General features: G+C 44.8%; 1 protein-coding gene across 2 annotated transcripts; it reads right to left on the minus strand.

The window, feature by feature from the left end:
• Window positions 1-242: 242 nt before the first annotated feature.
• On the minus strand, window positions 243-13,089 carry SLC25A14 (solute carrier family 25 member 14). 2 transcript variants are annotated; one of them, XM_082208433.1, is made up of 9 exons: window positions 12,854-13,089; window positions 10,383-10,530; window positions 10,077-10,171; window positions 8,010-8,095; window positions 6,537-6,632; window positions 4,522-4,646; window positions 3,491-3,626; window positions 2,621-2,701; window positions 243-1,147 (listed from the first exon to the last, which is right to left on the minus strand). In XM_082208433.1, exons 1-9 carry the CDS (start codon window positions 12,915-12,917, stop codon window positions 1,106-1,108), a joined length of 873 nt encoding a protein of 290 aa, XP_082064559.1. In that variant the 5' UTR covers window positions 12,918-13,089; the 3' UTR covers window positions 243-1,105. The 2 variants fall into 2 exon arrangements, with proteins under 2 accessions (XP_082064559.1, XP_082064560.1); XM_082208434.1 differs by lacking the exon at window positions 12,854-13,089 and adding an exon at window positions 11,446-12,288.
• Between the last annotated feature and the right edge of the window lie 6,756 nt (window positions 13,090-19,845).

Here is a 19,845-nt window from a genome sequence, read left to right on the forward strand (position 1 = left end):
TTTCACCATCTCAGATGGGGCTCAGATGACCACATCCTTGAAAAGCAATTTATTTGCCTGCAACTAACATTTGTTCCCCATCTGTATGCAATAAACTTTTAAATGATTTTTTCATCTTCAATAACTCTATGCATAGCAACTGCCTTGATGAATCATTCCTGGGAGGTCAATTTGCCCCCTTAGAGGGTTAACAAAGTACAGATCAAGAGGTTTGCCTCTTTTAACAAACTCAAGGACACTAGTGAAAGAAAACATATTTAATAGCAATATACAGCCATGCATTTGGTTATTTCAAATCAACACAGGACATTCTGATCATCTTTACTCTGTTCTCCTCAGTTCTCTAGGCTTCTTCCATCATTAGGCAAGCATGAATCATCATCCAAGTCAAAGTGACTTTCCAGTTTCCTGAGGGCAGCAGCACTGAATCTGAACATTAAGCAATTTATAGAATCAAAAACTGATCCTTTCTTCACAATAGTTAGAATGTTCACCAACATTCTGCGTCATCACAGCAGTGCAGCATTAGAAGTTGGTGAATTCAGACATTCTGTGACAATGCTACCTTGGGGGCTGGTGAACAGGGCAGTTCGATGTACAACTTTTTAGTTTTTTGTCTACTAAGAGAGCAGCTGTTCTCGTTCACAGGCTGCCTCTTCCAGCACCAAACTTACAATACTGAAAAACACAAAACACATACATTAGCTCCAATAAATAGTTTATTAAGGTAACATGACAATGGAAGGGAATGCAGTAGCTCCTTTGAATTTCCCCCTTGCACAAGTTAAGGGGAAGGCACAGCTTACTGCAAAATCCACATTGCAATAAGCTGCACTCTGAAAGACCTCAAACTCACACAGCTCTTCACAGAAGATACAGACTCAGCCCTATGCTCTCTCTCCCCCTTGCTCTCCAACTTTCCCTTTATGGGAAAGCACTGAATACCACTGGCCCCAACATCCCCCTTCTCATCCAAGCTATGCTCCCGAGACCTGAGCATTCAGGAGTGGGGATGGTAGGCCTCAGTCCGCATAGGCAAAAAGACATGAAGATGCAGAAACAGGTGAGCAAGAAGGGCAGCTGAATCACCAATCCGATCTGGCCCCTAGAAAGGGAGCCTCTTCAGCTGCTCGTAGGTGATAAAAAACTGTCAACAAGTTAAAGAAATGCCCTCAAGGAATTGGCTTTTCATTCCACACCCTGCTCCCTGTCCCAAGTCTCATCGCAGCTAAGCATCCACTTTATAGGTTTCTATTTCAAACCATGAAACAGAAGGGCAATCCAGTCATAAGTGCTTTCGACATGGAGCTGCTGGGACAAGAAGACTCTCAACCAACAACTGCTTTGGATGACCATCTGCAACTATTCACTCGTGAAATATCACAGAAGCCACTTTCTCACCCAAGTAATGAAGCAGCTCCACAGTCAGAATTGCAGAAGCCTAGAGACTGGTACTATTTGGTCAAAAAGCAGGAGAGAGAAAAATAGCCACCCAGATAACAAATATCCCTAGGACTTCCCTCATTGTTTCTGAAACTTGAGAACTACAAAGCCTGTTTTCCACCTGGGTTGGTCAGTACTGCTTCATCATCCCCCCCCCCCTTTCAGGCATGAGAAATCTGGGATATACATATAGTCCAAATACACAAATACAGTTAACATATGAAGCTCCCTTATACCAAGAAATACCACTATTCTGAAAGCAGAGATCTTTCCTGTATCTGACTACTAGAGGTCCTTTTTTAAAATGGGAGCTGCCCGGATTGAAGTGGAATCCTCTGCATGCAAAGTATGAGCTCTGCCACTACTAAGCTGTGCTATGTGGTACCTATGGCCCCTTTGACCACTGCTCTGCAGCCTTTACCTTGCCGACTCAGTGTAATTGTATCACCACTCTTTAGTACACCCTAGATAAATAAAACCAAAGCTGCAAAGGGCCCCAACTCCCCACCCCTGAGAAAATATCAATTTGGCGAAAGATGCCCCAGCACAGAAAGACTACACAGAGGACCAGTTTGTTTGTTTTAAAATGAAAAACAAGGTACTTTCAGCTACAATTCCCATAATGTACAGTGGCCTGGTTCGCATACGACTTTAAACTAAAGTACAGCTTAAAAGCAAGCACACAGTGATGAAATCACAGGAGCTTGTCTCTTCCCTTGTTCCTGCTGGAAACTAAGCTGTAGTGTGGCTTAGGATTAGATCTTAACGTAGGTTAGTGGTTTAATTCTCTCCACACGTATACCACGAACTGTAACCAAAGTCTGTTATTGGCTTACCACTTATGGTTTGTTTAGAGAGCAGTAAACCCACAAGCCCAGGTTCAGAACCAAAACTAAACCAGACCATGGCTTGGTCCCCAGCAGCAACAAACAAGGAGCAAAGTGAAGCCCTTGCAATTTTAGCAGCCTGCATCAGCACACTGGGCATTCACCTTTAAACAACAGTTTAGTTTAGTTGCAGTTGAAAGTGATATGAGAATACATCATTGTTGGAATGTTGCAAGATCTGTCTAGCTGTGATCTAATATCTAACTCCAGAAAGAATACTATGGGATAATTGCTTTGAGAACTCTCTTCGACTTTCCTTTCCCACCAAGGTCACACACATTAAAGGATACAATGATGTTCCAGGGGCCAAGCCGCAACCAATTTGGCCAGAATCCTTTGTAAAGCGCGAAGAAGCCCTCACTTTTCCATGTCTGGGAAGGAGACAGAAATTTTCAGGACCCACTGTGATCAACCTACCAGTTCTCTCAAAGGCCTGCAACTATATGGCAGACCAGAAAGCAATTAGCTTTCTGTTACAGGGTGATATTCAGTCTCTAGATAACCTCTAGTTCAGAGGAGGGGAACCTGTAGCTCTCCAAGTGTTGTTGAAGTCCAGCTCTCATCATTCCTAGGCAGAATGTCCAATGGGTCAGGGATGATGGGACTTTGTAGCCCAGCAACATTTGGAGGGCCACAGGTACCCGCTATCTCCTCCAGCTGCTCATTACATGCCTTTGCTCTTTCTAGTGTTTTAACTGTAGGCAAAGTCCCAAAGGCTAGCTTTGGAGGCAGGCACAAGAATTAACAGGAATACACAGACATGTGTTTGTGTGCAGGTCTCCTTCATTTAGAAGGCACAAGAAGTTCCCAGTAGATTTGTCATTTATCCTTGTCTTGGAAAAAGCGCAATCCCTATATACACACCAAATCACTGATCAGTTTTTATCTGTATTTATTTATTTTATTTTTTTAAAGTAGTAAAGAAGAAAGGGGCTAACTGAAAGAGGCTGTTTATACTGTTTGCTTCTACAAACTGTGAACAGATGGCATAACACTGGGATCTTAATTAGCTTTTGGAGAAACCTCACTTGCCATACACACATCACTGAATTATTTTAATGTTGTATGAGCAACTTCAAAGGACTTTTAGGATTTTAACCCATCTTCCATTTTGTCCTTGACATTTCAAGACCCAAAAGTGACTTCGTTACAAACCTTACCTTTACCAGACCATCCAGTGTACCCCTGTAGAGGTCAACGGTCCCCACAATGGCCCTTTGATTCATCATACGTGTCCGCACCACATCCACTGGATTTGAAGCAACGGCACCAGCCAGCCCACATGTAAAACTGGAACTAAATAGAGAAGAATACACGAGGTTACTTTTAGCACTCCAGGGGAAACAATTCGGGGTTGTGGATTCCTCCCATTCTTAATATACTGCTTCTAGAAACAAGACTGACATAATGGAGGTGATATGCACAGGAACCATTTTTTCTGGTTACCACCAGCCCCTCTCCCTTAAATCTTCTGGTATACACAGACTACTCAAAGTAGGGCCAGGATTAGTTGGCACTGGCTTTGGTAAAAGTTAGAAGCAGTGAAGATCTGTCCTGACTGCTCCTGACTAGAATCTGGTAAGAAGTTAGAGATGAGGCCCTTTCTCTTCCAGAGATCTCTGTATGTGCTTGAGGACTCAAGAGAAGGGCAGGGCTTGCCTCTCATTTCCAGCATGAAGTGAGCGAAGGGGCACTTTCTCTTTTTACTTCCCCTTCCTCTTCTGAAAAGTGGCAAGTCTCAGTGCTGAGAATAAGAAAGAGGAGGTGCCTGCCAGAATTGAATATAAGGTGCCTACAGATGATTTAGTAACTGTTCTTAATTTATTTGTGTTTATGTTAGATTGGTACTTCCATGACACAAACATTAAAAAAACACCTACTCCTCAGGCAGTGGAAATGAGAAACTTCAGCACAGAAGTGTAAAGTCTAAGGGCCACATTCACCTTTGACAAATCTTCCAGGAGCTGCATGCCATCAACAGGTGTGACGACCCACACAATACTGCTCTCCCCTCTCCCTCTCACACACATTGCTCATATCCTCAGCTGATTCATGCAGACCAGCCTTGGAGAAAGAGTTATCATCACCTCTGCTCATCAGAAAATTGATCTGACAGTAGGTAGAGGTGATCTGCCCACCACAGCACTATGTTTACATTCATTTTATACATGCAAAACTGGTCAATAATTACATGAAGTGGGCAAGGATTGTGTCCCCCACAAGTCCTGAAAGGATCAAGTGCTTCTTGGTGATGTCATAGACTGGCAATTCAACTCCCACCACTATGGCAGCTCTCTGAGCAGTCGGGACAACACCCTGCCAAATAAAAAGACTGAAAGTTAATAGTGCTGCCACCAGAGACCCTCACTCTAGTAACTCCCATGCATCTCCACTCCCAAATACTTTGACATCTGCAGCCTGCATAATCTTTTGGAAAAGGAAGGCTCATTGGCTATTAAGGCCTGCCAAAGTATCCTGGGCATAATCACATTTGCTATCCTTAGAAAAGATAGCTTCCTGTACTATCCTTAACTCTGCAATAGAAAACAAAATTTGACTAGAATACAGCACACTGATTTCTTTATATTACTTAATGTTCTTGCCTTGTAGTCCCCCTCCTTCCAAGAAGTTGCATCTTGGTATTTGCTTGCTTAGCTCAGAGCTGGGGAACTGAATTAGGGAAGAATGCAGTATTGGATCCCACTTTGTGGCTATATTATATTAAACTGGTTTAACTCTACAAACCATGATCCCAGTTGCTGCCTCCCCCCACTCAGAAAAGACAAGCAAACCTATTGAATCCACCTCATGAACTGGACAAATTAAGATTCTGCAGAGAATTTCCCCCCAAGCAGGTTCAATAGCTAAAGAAGGGGAAGGCAAAAGTAAGGAATAGGTCAAGTTCATTATCCTTCCATTCCAGCACTTTGCTAGACATGCATACAGTTTATAATAATTTTATAATAATCTGGGTGGTTTTGTTGTTGCATTGTTTTGTTGTATGTATTTTTAATTTATTCTTAACCTTGATGTGGACCACCTTGAGAACTTGGATGTATGGGGATATAAATACTATTTGTTATGGAGCAGAAAGCATTTATCCAGCACAAAAACATGTTATCACATTCCATGTTCTCTCATGCTAAGGTGGCATCCAGAACAAAGATAGCCTTAATACAGGGGTCAGCAAACTTTTTTCGCAGGGGGCTGGTCCACCATCCCTCAGACCTTGTGGGGGGGGCGGACTATATTGGGGGGGGGGAAATCCCCCCATACCGACTTTCCCCTCCCTTCTCCACAGCACTGGACAAGCCCCGGTGGCTGCTTATTTGTGCCTTGCGAGCGGTAGGGGCTGGCGGCGGAGGGACAATGAGCGGCGTGGAAGGGCTGGCTCGGGGGGGGGGGAGGGCCTGCTTAAAATGACGCTCAGCCAAATGTGGCTCAACAAAGCCCAGCCCCCTTTCTTCTCTAGGCAGGGCAAGGAGAAGCCAGGAGGAGGGAGGGAAGAGGTGCCGCTGCCACAGTGTGTGTGGGTGGGGGGGAGAATGGCACAGCCCAAACGATCAGAATCCCCACGGCGATTCCCAAACCATCTGCGGGCCGGATTCGGCCCCCGGGCCTTAGTTTCCCAACCCATGCCTTAAGACAACCACAGGAAGAACCCTGGTCACTTCTCAAACTATGGCAGAAAAGTTGGGGAGCAACTTACCCCCTGACCCCTCTTTAACTGTACCAAAATCAGACTTCCCTCAATAATCGCTCTAAATAGTGGACAATGGGGACATCAATGGGGACATTCACCTCTGAACACCCCCCCCCCAGTAATTTGTGTACTGTACTTAAGGAATACATGCTGGTACTAAGGCAAACTAGGAATATTAGCCAATTCAATCTGCAGCACACTCACTATACCAAAACAACGTGGATTTTACATAAGTTAGGAAACCAAAATGCAGAAATTCATATTATCCTTGATAAGTCTCACTACAAAATAAGACTTGATAAGACTTGATAAGTCTTACTACAAAAACGTTTGTTCTCTGAAGAATTTTTTTAAAAGCAAATGATAGATCGATGGGGTGCTAGCACTACAAGGAGAAGTAGTCAGTGGGGAAGGAGGGAAAGAAAGAAAGAAAGAAAGAAAGAAAGAAAGAAAGAAAGAAAGAAAGAAAGAAAGAAAAGAATATGTACAAAAGAAGCACTTACTCTCCATAGCCCCCGTGTGCCTTCCTGCTGGTAGATGTCTATGAAGCTTCCAATCATTCCTCCTTGGAACAGACTGCCCTGAGCCTGCATTCGGATCTAAAAGAGATGGATGAGCAAGAGACTTCCTAGTTATAGAAATGAATCAACATTCCTGATAAAGTAATGAATGAGCTGCTATCCAAAGTAAACTGCTTGTAAACCCAAGAATCTAAGCATTGAAGCAGCTGTCTAGCATGGTATCAAAACCATTTGTTGTGTATGGCTGGTCTTGAACTAGTGAGCCAGGGCCTATGGGTGGGTCATGCTGTAAACTAATATGATATTATCACCACAAACTTTTTGTGTATGTGTGCTTAAGGTTGGAAAAGAGGTTTGAGAGAGAAAATGTGACTAGATGCAAGGAAGGCAATCCTCCTCTACTGTTAAACCATTCTGTGAGTTTTCTCATCCCTCAAATATCAGCAGCACCTGCTTAAATTACCTCTTCTGCACAAGTACCACTGCTGTCCTCCTTTGCGTCTGGTCACCCAAGAGAGAAAGAAGCAGGAAGACAGCCAAATATAGCTTGCAGGGGGTTAAAATGAGTCTTACAATAAGCCTGCAACTTATGCACATTTAATTTGTCCACATTCAGCTTTATGTGCAAAGTAATATTTTAAGAATTAAAAAGGGGTGAAAAGGGGGGTTTTCTGGGGAAATTAACTTTGGCAATCCTGGCCATCCACTGAACCAAATGACTTTTGACTATAAGTGATTTTGGCTTTAGGGGTGATCCCTGGAATGTAGCCGTGTAAATTGTGGGCTTACTGTATTTAAAGTATATACAGTGGACGCTTGGGTTGTGAACGTGAGCCGTGCGGGAAGCACGTTTGCAACCCGCAGCACTGCGTTGGTTGCGATTCGGCACTTCTGTGCATGTGAATGTGCGATTTAGCGCTTCTGCACATGCGCCAAAACCTGGAAGTAACCTGTTCTGGTACTTCTGGGTTTGGTGTGGTGTACAACCCAAAATCGCACAACCCAAAGCGTCCATAACCCGAGGTATGGCTGTAAACTGCTTGATCAGAAATACTCCAAGCGGTATACAAATAAAAATGATAAAACATATTGAAAAATCCCCAAACAAATTAAAACCAAATATGAATGGATCCATCATCATTTTAAACAAATACAAAAGTTCATTAATATTTTTAGAACATGATAACAGGCTGTAGTTAAAGGCTCATCAGAAGAGGCTGAGGACTACTAGTCTTCACGTGTCTAACTTAAAAGTGTTACACTAATGTGAAACTGTATTTGGTCTCTTCCCTTTGTTGCTGCGTGTATGGTCAAAAAGTATGGCAAACATGGAGTAGCAGCTATGGCAGTGCTATGGATTGTAGAAGCAAAATAGCAGCATCTCCACAGACTAAGGACCAAAGGAGATAACATATGGAAGCAGTAAGTATATATACAAAGGCAGGTCCCTCTTACCTTCAGTACATCTGTTGGATTTGCCAGCGCAGAGGAGATCACCCCTGACACAACTCCACATATAACATTTAGTAGTAATGTTTCATCTGCAAACAGGAAGGAGTTTGGAGAGGAAGTTATAACCCCAGAATGGACCCCAAAGGAGGGAGAGCAAGAGAGTATTTTAGGAAGAAAAACAAAGACAAAAAAGATGTAATGTTACATAAAGACCAAGTGTTCCAGCTTTTTTTCTTTTGGGCCTATGGCACCAAGAACAGCCTTGTGACACTTCTGGTTTTTAATGAAAGTACTTCTGCAGCTTGACCAATGAGAGCACAGGAGCACACTACCAGTTAACTTGCTCTTTGGGACAGTTATCTGTCTAAAGAAATGTCATCCAATCCCATAGGGGCAATGTTCAAAGAATTTTGATGGTGGGGGTGGGGAGGATTCTACCAAAACCTAGAAGAGCCATCCCCAAGACCAAAAAAACCCCAGCCAAGGAGATTAGATCATTAGTTCAGAAAGTAAAAGCCAAGAGTTAGAGCAGAGTTAATGCTGGGAAGGGCAGTGGTACTGACCGCAGCGCTCTCCAAAGGAGACCGGGTCAACAGCTGCATGTGGCCTGAAGGGAAACAAATATTTAGGATATAGTACCCAGAAGCAGAGAGACCATGACACACCACATGTGGCAGGCATAGACAGAGGCAACTGTGTTGGGCAGCCAAGAGACAAGGAGGCATGTTGCTGGATTCTTGTAAGTTATGTTACATTCTACAGTTGTAAGTACTAGAGGAACTCAAGCTATGCTATGGTTTCTCCATCAGGAGCCCAGGAGTGGCAGGGCTACCAGCTTAATCAGAGTCCACAACAACAACAGTACCAAGCTCCAAGCTTCCAAAAGGAAAGCAAGAGGACAGTGCTGCCCAGGAACTTGATTCTGAATTGCAGGAAGCACTAGAGAGGCTGCCAGGAAATGGACCAAGATGAAGCTAAGTAACAGCCAGTTGTTTGAATGAAAATCACAGCATGACTGGCTACAATACCTCACCTACCTCCAGTAAAAAGCATCTCTTCCCCCAACACTCAAGTATCACTCCAGTTTTGCCAGACTCCAGGAATAGCAGGTGCTATTTGTAGTGCATCTATGTGTGTGCATAAATGCATGCACAGAAGTCCTTTCAGACTGATGTCAGTTGTGCATTGACTGTGGTAGTAGTGCATGTCAACCATGCATGCCCGTATCCAGAGGGTGGGATTAGTCCATGTACGCATGAGCCCTTTCACATGCTTATATTGTTGTGAGACCTGAAAGACCTGCTCCCTGCCTTGCAAGCTTTTTCCACCTGGTCTGGGACTCCCAGGTCCTAACTGACTCCAGCTACAAAAGCTGAAGCTGCTGAACAGATCTCAGGCTGGGGTGTTGCTTGGGGTGGGGTATCTTTATTTTACATCTTGTGATTTATGTGGAAAGTGTTCAGTTTGGGTTTTTTTTGTTTTTTTTATTACTACTTTCATAATGTTGCAGTTTTGTATTTTTTCATATTGTAAGCCAGCTTGAGCATGGCCTGAACAGTGGAAAGACGGCATACAAATGAAATTATGTATGTATGTAATACAACCATCCCTGCATGCTTAGCTTAGTATACCTACACCAAAGGGCCCAATCTCATACAGTAGCCACTGATAAACATTAAGTGAGAACTTTTTAAAAAAACGTGAATTATGACCGACAAGAGCAATTGCATCCAAAGATGCTGTAGAAAATGTCAAAGACAGCAAATGAAGTGGAGAGAAATGTGGCTCACTCTCTCTTGAAAGAAGAGATGTAAAAAATAAAGCTACTCCTGAGGAGTAAACTTTATAACTTGAAATATGCTGAGTCTTTCTAGAACACCTTTGGGTGCAGTTCCATCATCGATTTGCAGTGGATTGATGCAGCCCTTTTGTCCACCTTAGGGATTTGAGGCCAGAGACATAAAAGAGGAAGCCCAAACCAGATAAATTATTTATAGTATGGCATCATCAATATACATGGCCCTATAGATTAAGAAAAAAAGGCACACACTGTTTTCTTGGCAAACTAACCTTCTAATCGATCCACAAAAAGTCGCTTCAAAGTCTGGTATATACCAATCTTTATTGTGCCATAAGATGCTTGTCTTAACAAGGCTGGAGCGATCCTGTGGTGGGGGAAGAAGACAGTTAAGTTCCACTCAGCAAAGCAGGAGCATCACTCCTCCTTGGGGGTTTTTGGCTGAGTTCCCCTAGCATTCCAATTACAGTATACAGTTTTGACTCTTGCTATCTACAGGTTCTGAAACCTCAATTTAAAGGATGGGGAAGATGCCTCAAGCATTGTGTGGTTACTGTACATAAAGGACAGCGCTTTACCCAGAGTAGAGTGCAAGAATGCCTTCTTCCTTGGAGATACGAAACAAGGCGTGGAACATGCCCCGATACTTGATCTCTCGGAAACGGGCATCAATGCTTTGGCCTTGGACTTGAAGCCGTGTTTTGGTGAGATCCACAGGAAACGTCCCTATAAGAAAAAGAAAGAGACTTCAGTTCAGACACCAAAGTGAGGGCTGAAAAGGATACCGATTGGTCAACCCTGCCCCAAATCCATGCCAACACTAGCCGCTCTGTAATAATTTACATATTTGACTAGGATGCAATCAAGTTCATTGACTTATTTCTTCCTACAAAGCGCAAGTATCGCCTGTACTGAACTAAGCCATCCAAACAGATAAGTATTTCTCCCATCTGCTTCCCACACTCCACCAAAACCAACTAAGGGTCTTGTGGCACCCTTAAAGACCAACCAATTTATTAAGGCATTAGAAGCAACATAGGAAGCTGCCTTATACATAGTCAAAACATTCGTTCATCTAGCTCAGCATTGTCTACAGTGATTGGTACAATTCTCCAGGGTTCAATAACTGCCAACTGAGCTACAGCACGCTGTTGAGTCATATCTGAACAGCTCAAGAAGGCAGAAACCAATACAGTGGTACCTCGGGTTACATACACTTCAGGTTACAGACGCTGCATGTTACAGACTCCGCTAACCCAGAAATAGTACCTCGGGTTAAGAACTTTGCTTCAGGATGTGAACAGAACTTGTGCTCCGGTGGCGCAGCGGCAGCGGGAAGCCCTATTAGCTAAAGTGGTCTTCAGGTTAAGAACAGTTTCAGATTAAGAATGGACCTCCGGAACGAATTAAGTTCTTAACCCGAGGTACCACTGTACATTTTGCCATAAGGAATTAATCTGTTTTGTTATTCACTGTAAATAAATTAATGAATTTAGTGTTTAATTGCATCCTATCAAGAACCAGAGCTGAAGTGCTGCTTGATACCTTAAAAACTGTGTCTATATGCACACATGTGATTTATGGATGTCAGTAAGATACAGTATACACTTGATTTGTAAGGGAGAAGACAGGAAGGCCCACCTCATCAGCTCTGCTGTGACTGTCTTTTGGCTCCTCCTCTCTGATAACTCTCTTTCAGTGGCTGTTTCATTTGTTTATGGAACAGTTATGCAACTATGAAGAACTAATACTGAATTTGCTTTTTCTCTATTCCTTCCCTATCATTTCCCTTTTGAAACATGTCTGCTAGCCTTTAAGTGTACATACGGGATCAGTGTTTTGCTTTTAAATCTTTGCATAGCACCTAGAAAACGCTAGGCAATTTATAAATTATCAAACAGAAACACAAAGCAATGTGTACATACATGATGTATGCATACACACATAGATGTGATAACATTTCATGCAGCTAAAGCGGTCTCCAATTGACAAAAGCATGTGTCACAAATAAATCTACTTACTCCTTAAGGTGCCACAAGGACATTTAATTGCTTTTACAATTAAAATATTTAAGAAGTCAGGAACAACCCATGGACCCAAGTCATCCACTGTTATATATATTTATGTGTATTTTTGCCACTCTTCCTCTGAGGAGTGCAGATTGGCATAAAATATCCTGCTTTTCCATTTTCACCCTCACAACACATAGGTAGAGTAAACGTATAGCGAACAAAGTCACCCCAAGAGCTTTTGTGCTGAGGAGTCAAACCAACTTCTCGCCTGAACTAGTATGAAAAATGAGGCCCTGCAACATAGGGGCTTCTCTCTTTATCCCACCTTCCTTCTGAGGGTCACAAGAGCCATGTATGTGGTTCTGTCACCCCCACTACAGCCCTGCAAGGTAGGCTAGGCCAAGTGACAGTGCTAGGCCCAAGGTCATCCACTTAGCTTCACCAGCACCTCAGTTCCTTGAGTTCTAATTCAGAACTTTTAACCCCTACATCATACTGTTCGTCCCCACCCCCCACGTTCGCCATCTTCCCCTTTCTCTTTCCATTTCCAATAAGCCACCCTTGCAATGACCACCCGTTGTTAACATTCGGGTCCTCGTTTTCTCCCTCCATCAACAGATATACTTTTGCCTCACAACAACTCTGCGAGGTAGGCTGGTCTGACAGCGCGCCAGTGGCCCAAGGTCACCCTGCGAGCTTCGCCGGCAGGTGGAGATGCGAAGCAGGTGATCTCCCCTGTCCTAAAACCCCTTAACCCCGCCGAGGCTTCCCCACCCCCTCTTCTCTGGCAGAGTGGTATGGACCGAACTGAAAACGGGATGCGCCATTAGCAGTGAGGGGATGGAGATAAGGAAAAGCCCTCAAGGGCCGGACAAAGCCTCCTAACGGGCACCAGACAGCAGTCCGAAGGCCCTAGGCCCTAGAAAGGGCGTGGCATGTTGCCCGGTAACGGGGAAGGGGCGGGGTTAAGCGAGAGCGTGCGCCCAGGCCGGGGCCCCCCACCCACCTCCCGGGTCCCTCTTTCCCCTCTCACCCACCGAACTCGGCGACGAGCGAGGCCAGGCCGCCGTAGACGAACGGCTTCCAGCTCAGGACCGACATTGCGGCTGAGGACGGGAGCCGGCAGGGACGCCCCCACCCCCGCTCCTTTTCCCCAGAGCAGCCTGGCTCTTTCTTTCGCACGGCGGCGCTCCTGCTGAGGAGAGAGAAAGAGCGGCGACGGCAACCGGCAAAGGCCAAAAAGCGGGAGGGAGGGGGAGGAGTAAGGCTTTCGCTACCCGCGTGATATAAAATGCGCAAGACCGTCCCATAGCTTATGACTGGACAAGTGAAGCGGGCGTTTTCCAAGGGGCGGGGTAAAATCCGGCCAATGGCAAAGCAGCAACCGGGGGCCCCGCCCATGCAGCGCGCACGACGTCACGCCCTCCCGCCCCGCCCCCTTCCCTTGGCCAGGATTCCTGAGGGATGAGCGGGAGAGACAAAGGAGAGGTTGAGGCTGCCACGGCGGGTTGAGTGCCTGGCACGTGGGAAAAGGTTATACCCGTGTGTGGCGTAGCGATTAGGACTAGGTTCTTGCGATTTCATTCTTGCCTGTTGGCCAGCATGAGAGGATGATGGTCATATTAAATACTGTACAGGAGGACATCATCACTACAGATATTTGGGAAGGAACAAACCACCTATCTACACCAGTGTTTCCCAACCTTTTTTGGGCAAAGGCACACTTGTTTCATGAAAAAAATCTCGAGACACACCACCATTACAGCCCCGTGACGTCAGTGTGCAGCGTCACGCCGGGAGGGACATGAATTGCTAGCAAATTACATAATCACCTCCTTGAGGGCTGGCTCTTCTTCTCCGAAGGCAGAACCCCATTAATTAACAGCACAGACTCACACCATAGCCAAGACGAGGGGGGGAAACCTCAGTCATGCACAGTCATGCACATGTGGGGGCTAAATGAGGACGAAGACCGGGCAGAGAGCAGGGTTCAAATCACCCCACCTGGCCAGGACAATCCCTGGGTGCTCCCTTGGGCCACTCGCCTGACCCACCTCGCAGGGCTGTTGTTGCGAGGATAACACGGGGAGAACCACGCGCGCCCCCGGGAGCTCCTTGGAGGAGAAAGCGGGCGATGAATGCAATGCACGAAATATATGAGAGGCGACCAGGTTTTGCAGGTGAGGGGCCCCCGCCAGCCTCCACTTCCAACACCCGGCGCAACGACGCCGAAGTTTCCCCCCGGGCTCGGCTCGGGGAGCAGCGCTGCTCCCCCCGGCTCCCCTTCGCCCTCCCGGCTCTCTCTGCCGCCCACTGGGGACCCCCCTCACCTGCCAAGTCCGGAGCGCCGGTGGAAGTTGCATGCATGCATGCAGGGCGCCGCCTTGCCATTGCATTGCACTGCACTGCACTCCATGCAACGCCTGCACGCATGCATTGCCTTGCACGCCCGCCAAGGGGTCTCTGCGCAGTCCGATGCGTCCCCTCCGGCGCGGATGCAGCATTGCAAAAATAAAAAAACCCCGATGCAGCCCTACCTGGGGGGCAGCCTCCGCCTCCGCCGCTCCGCCTCCGCCGCTCCGCCTCCGCCGCTCCGCCTCCGCGGGGATCCCCGGGCTCCATCCTGCCGCCCGATCTCTGCGGGGGCGCAGGCAGGCTGCGCGGGGTCTGCGCGGAAGAGCCCCTGCCCGCCCGGCTGCCGCCGCTGCGCTCATTCCATGGCCGGGAGAAGAGCGCTTCAAACAAAACGCCCGGCCCGCCAGGCCACGCTGGGAAACGTAGTTCGTGCACCCCGCGCGGGCGCGGAGCCCAAGGGCAAGGGGACTACGGATCGCGGCAGCCCCCGCGCCAGGGACGGAGGGGGAGAGGACGGGTGCAGGGATGGAGGGACGGGTGGGCGAGCGAGTGAGTGAGTGGCAGCCGCCAAGCCTTGGCCGAGAGCCAGGAAGGGCCTCCCCGGAGGAGGAGGAGGAGGGAGGCGCAGAGCGGGAGGGAGGGAGGGAACCCCAGGGGTCATCTAGTGACGGCGCCCCAATCGAAAATTTGACTTTTAAAAAAAAAATCTTTCAAATTTTTTAATTTTTCCCGCGGCACACCAGGCAACATCTCGCGGCACACTAGTGTGCCGCGGAACAGTGGTTGGGAAACACTGATTTATACAACAGAAGAAAGGTCTTTCTAGGCCTTTGCAGTGTTTTTATCAAAGCGACTCCTTTCATTTTCACATTTAAAATCTTAAGATTTTGTAGAGCATGAACAAAACAGAGCAAGACCTGCATGGCAGACATCTGTGGGGATTACTGTCATCAGCAAACACTTAATGTCAGATCTCAAATGCCTTTCCTTGACTAAATCTGTTTTAAGAACAACCTTTCTCAGAAACTGGTACTGTATCAGGTTTATCACCCTTGGTTTTCGTTTCCAGACAATCAACTGTATCTGACAATAAACACATCAATTTGGTCTCAATAAAGGCATTGTTAATGGAACACAGTATCACACTGGCATCTATTGATGCCAATTACCCTTCCTGGGGGTTGGGGGAACCCTGTGGCCAAAATGGAAAGGGGGGAAAAAGCTCAAATGAGTTAATAACTGATGGTGATTTTAATCGGAACATAAATGAATCGTATTTTTTTAAAAAAATCTGTTTTATGTGTTTTTTGCAAAAAGACTATATGTCCATTTTGAACAAATAAGTTGCCATTCTGAACATTTTATTGGCTCTCCTAACCCCTTCACATTTAATTAATACCTGTACTTATTTTGGCAAATAATCAGTTTTGCTATAATTCTGCAGTTCAGTTAATTCTATAATAAATCTACATATGTCACATGTTTGAAAAAGCAGTTGAATTAACTTAAACCTTTAAAAGATACAGTATGGTTTATGTCCTCTTTCAACAGTAGAGGGCACTCCAGTACCACTAAATGTATAAGGTAAACTATAAGAATAACAATCAAGAGAATCAGAGAATTGAAGACTTGGAAGCAACCCTGAGGATCATCTAGCCCAACCCCCTGAACTGCATGAATAAGCAGCTGTCTTATACAGGAATTCAACCTGCAACCTTGGTGTTATCTGCACCATGCTCTAACCAACTGATCTATCCATGCTCCAGCATATTTTAAACAAATAAATGATGGGGCATATAAAATTTTATGGACCAGCTGATAGCAACTAAATTTTTATTTGTTCCAAAATAATAATAATAATAAATTATTATTATTATTATTATTATTATTATTATTATTATTATTATTTCAAATGTTATCCAGTTTGTATCACACCAATCCATACATCCAAATGACAAAGGAAACTTAACAAATTCATATTGCAAACAGGCAGACCACACATTAAAAAAATATTTGGTGTACGTTCGCCCAACTGTTGGAGGATGGGCACTCCCAAATCTAAGCAGCTATGACAACACATGCTAATTCAGCAACATGACAGACCTAAAGTCTGGCAATAAGCGAGTTTAGTGGGGCACCTTAAAGAACTTGGAAATATATGGTGTCCCTATAAAAACAATGTTTTCTTTTTCTTTTTGTTTGTTTTTAAATACATCTCTGCTCTTTACATTGGATTACAAATCCATTCAAGGTTCCAGTCCCAGGTCCAGCTTATTCAAGGGACATTATTATGTGTTTTCATTGTTTCAAGAAAAAAATGTGAGATTTGGAAAGCTCTTAAGAAAGTTGGAAGGAATATCCAGCCTAAGGCAACAACCCAGTTAAGATCTTTCAGGATTTACCTTTTGACACTTTTAAAAAACTTCTCCACAGAAAACAAAAGCATTCGGACAGGAATGGGCTGGAAATGCATTTGTAAAGAAGGCACCTGGGGACAGGCATATGTTGTTTGAAAACTAAGGTTGATTTCAATATACTCCCACATTTATTTCTTTAAAATGTTTGAAATATATTTGCTTATTATGCTTGAGGTATACAGTACTCTGTACCCACAGAGGTGCTTCATTACTCTCTGCTGTTCAAATAGAGCATGCTTCAAGCTATATTTCCCTAATGTTTTAATAGTTTTAAGAAGGTTCCAGAGCTGGAACTTAGGTAAACTTGCTGGAGATCCAATTAATGAACAGAACAAGAACAGTAAACATAGAAGGCATGAATTGGTAGAGAAAATTAATAATTATTTACAAAAAATGACTACAGGTATAAATGCGAATACATACTTTAAACACGTTGTTGGCAAAATATCTTTGCAAAAAGGACCCATTACTACTATTCTCAATCGTTTTCACGTAGGAATCTCCAAACCATACTCCTCAAAGTTAGAATCTTACCATCCAATTTCTTTTCTTAATTTGGATTATACATTTTTTTACAATCCTGGCCCTAAATTTACCCAACCATTAAGGGAAATTTCTGCTATGTCGTCTGCCACTATTAGAATAAATAATATAGATTTACCTAAATGTCTTCTTGGCCACAAAACAAAACAAGTCTGTCGGCTATCACCTCTGTTATTTGCATTAATCTTAGAACCCTTAGCAAGAAGTCTACACTCAATTTTAGCTGGAAAGGGGGTAACCATTAACAGAAAGGAATACATCCTGGGATTTTATGCAGATAGTATTATTTTATGTATGTCATGTACATCAGATCCCGTTAGTGTTGATAGGGTGAGGAATTTGAGGCTTTTCCCACTGTTTCTGGACTTAAAGTAAAATTTCAAAAAAACAGGAGTAATGTTTTTCCACACACCACAGGCCCAAAAAATATTTTCTAAAACATTACAGATACCAATAGCCAGGAAAACTTTCAGATATTTAGGAATAGCAGTCACCTATAACTTTACACCAGGTAAATTATAATAAAGTTTGGAAAACAATAAATTCAAACATATGGCACTGGAACAAAATGAATCTGTCTATTATGGGTTGACAGGCTGTATCTAAAGTAATGCTAGTGCCAATATTACTTTTTGTATTGGAAACATGGCCAGTCTAGGACCTATCAGCCAATATTGCATAATGAATTCAAGGATTAATGAATTCAAATTCCAATCAGATAGATCATGCATTTTTAAAAATTGCTTTCTCTTCATCCCATCATAGGTGGATAGGGACTCCCAAACTTAGTTATTATGAAGCAAGTCACTTAAGCAGTATGGCAGATTTAGTGTCAACTCAAACAGGAGTCCAATGGACAATACAGTGGTACCTCGGGTTAAGAACTTAATTCGTTCTGAAGGTCAGTTCTTAACCTGAAACTGTTCTTAACTTGATGCACCACTTTAGCTAATGGGGCCTCCCGCTGCCGCCGCGCGATTTCTCTTCTCATCCTGAAGCAAAGTTCTTAACCCGAGATACTATTTCTGGGTTAGTGGAGTTTGTAACCTGAAGCGTCTGTAACCTGAGGTACCACTGTATCAGAAAACAGATGGGGTATCTATAAGTGCAATAGCATTTATGAAAAACAAGTTCTGTTCCTTACACTGGCTCATAAACCTGTTTACACTCACAACTTTTAAGGGATGAAGGTCCTATCCCAGGGACATGTGTCTGTGTGAATGCAACTAAAATGCAAACTCAATTGGGATATGTACCAATTCTGTAGCTACTGGATTATCAGTTACAATCCTTTTTGATACACACTCAAACTAAAAAAGAAGCTACTGGATAATTAACAGCACATGAGAAAATAATAGTTGGAGAAAAGATGGAGAGGAAAGGTCTAACTTCATCCATGTATATAACTATTATAGAGGTACAGTTTTGCCCACAGCAAAATTAGGAAATTGGTGGGAACTAAATTGGTATTTCCCTGCCAACCTAGGAGTTTGAAAGTGCACCAAAAAGTGCAAGTAGATACCGTATTTTTCGCTCTATAACACGCACCAGACCATAACACGCATGTAGTTTTTAGAGGAGGAAAACAAGAAAAAAAATAATTCTAAACGAAATAGTGGATATATGATTTTTGTGGTTCATGCTGTGGCCACAGACATGTGATCTGACAGTGAGTTTGGAGTAGCCCAATGCAAAAATCCTGAGGATCCATGTGGATCCATGCTTTGTAACCACGGAGGAGGGAAGGAAGGGGAACCATGGATCCTCTGCTCACAACTGCAGACCCCCCCCCCTGCCACCCGCAGGCATTCGCTCCATAACACGCACAGACATTTCCCCTTACTTTCTAGGAGGAAAAAAGTGAGTGTTATGGTGCAAAAAATACGGTAAATAGGTACCGCTCCGGCGGGAAGGTAAGCGGCGTTTCCGTGCACTGCCCTGGTTTCGCCAGAAGCAGCTTAGTCATGCTGGCCACATGACCCAGAAAAACTGTCTGCGGACAAACGTTGCCTCCCTTGGCCAGTAAAGCGAGATAAGCGCTGCAACCCCAGAGTCGTCTGCGACTGGACTTAACTGTCAGGTGTCCTTTACCTTTATATTTTTTAAATTGGTATTTAGACATAGAAGAAAAAGTCAAATTAAATCAGGACCAAATCCCTATCAGCAATGACAAGGGAAAGAAATCTCAATATAGTACATGGATGGCACCTAACTCCCAGATGCATAGCATATATCAGTGTTTCCCAACCACTGTTCCGCGGCACACTAGTGTGCCGCGAGATGTTGCCTGGTGTGCCGCGGGAAAAATTAAAAAATTTGAAAGATATTTTTTTTAAAAGTCAAATTTTCGATTGGGGCGCCGTCACTAGATGACCCCTGGGGTTCCCTCCCTCCCTCCCGCTCTGCGCCTCCCTCCTCCTCCTCCTCCGGGGAGGCCCTTCCTGGCTCTCGGCCAAGGCTTGGCGGCTGCCACTCACTCACTCGCTCGCCCACCCGTCCCTCCATCCCTGCACCCGTCCTCTCCCCCTCCGTCCCTGGCGCGGGGGCTGCCGGGATCCGTAGTCCCCTTGCCCTTGGGCTCCGCGCCCGCGCGGGGTGCACGAACTACGTTTCCCAGCGTGGCCTGGCGGGCCGGGCGTTTTGTTTGAAGCGCTCTTCTCCCGGCCATGGAATGAGCGCAGCGGCGGCAGCCGGGCGGGCAGGGGCTCTTCCGC

This window comes from Podarcis vaucheri (genome assembly GCF_965113315.1).
Source record: "Podarcis vaucheri genome assembly, chromosome: Z".
Taxonomy (NCBI): Eukaryota; Metazoa; Chordata; class Lepidosauria; order Squamata; family Lacertidae; genus Podarcis; species Podarcis vaucheri.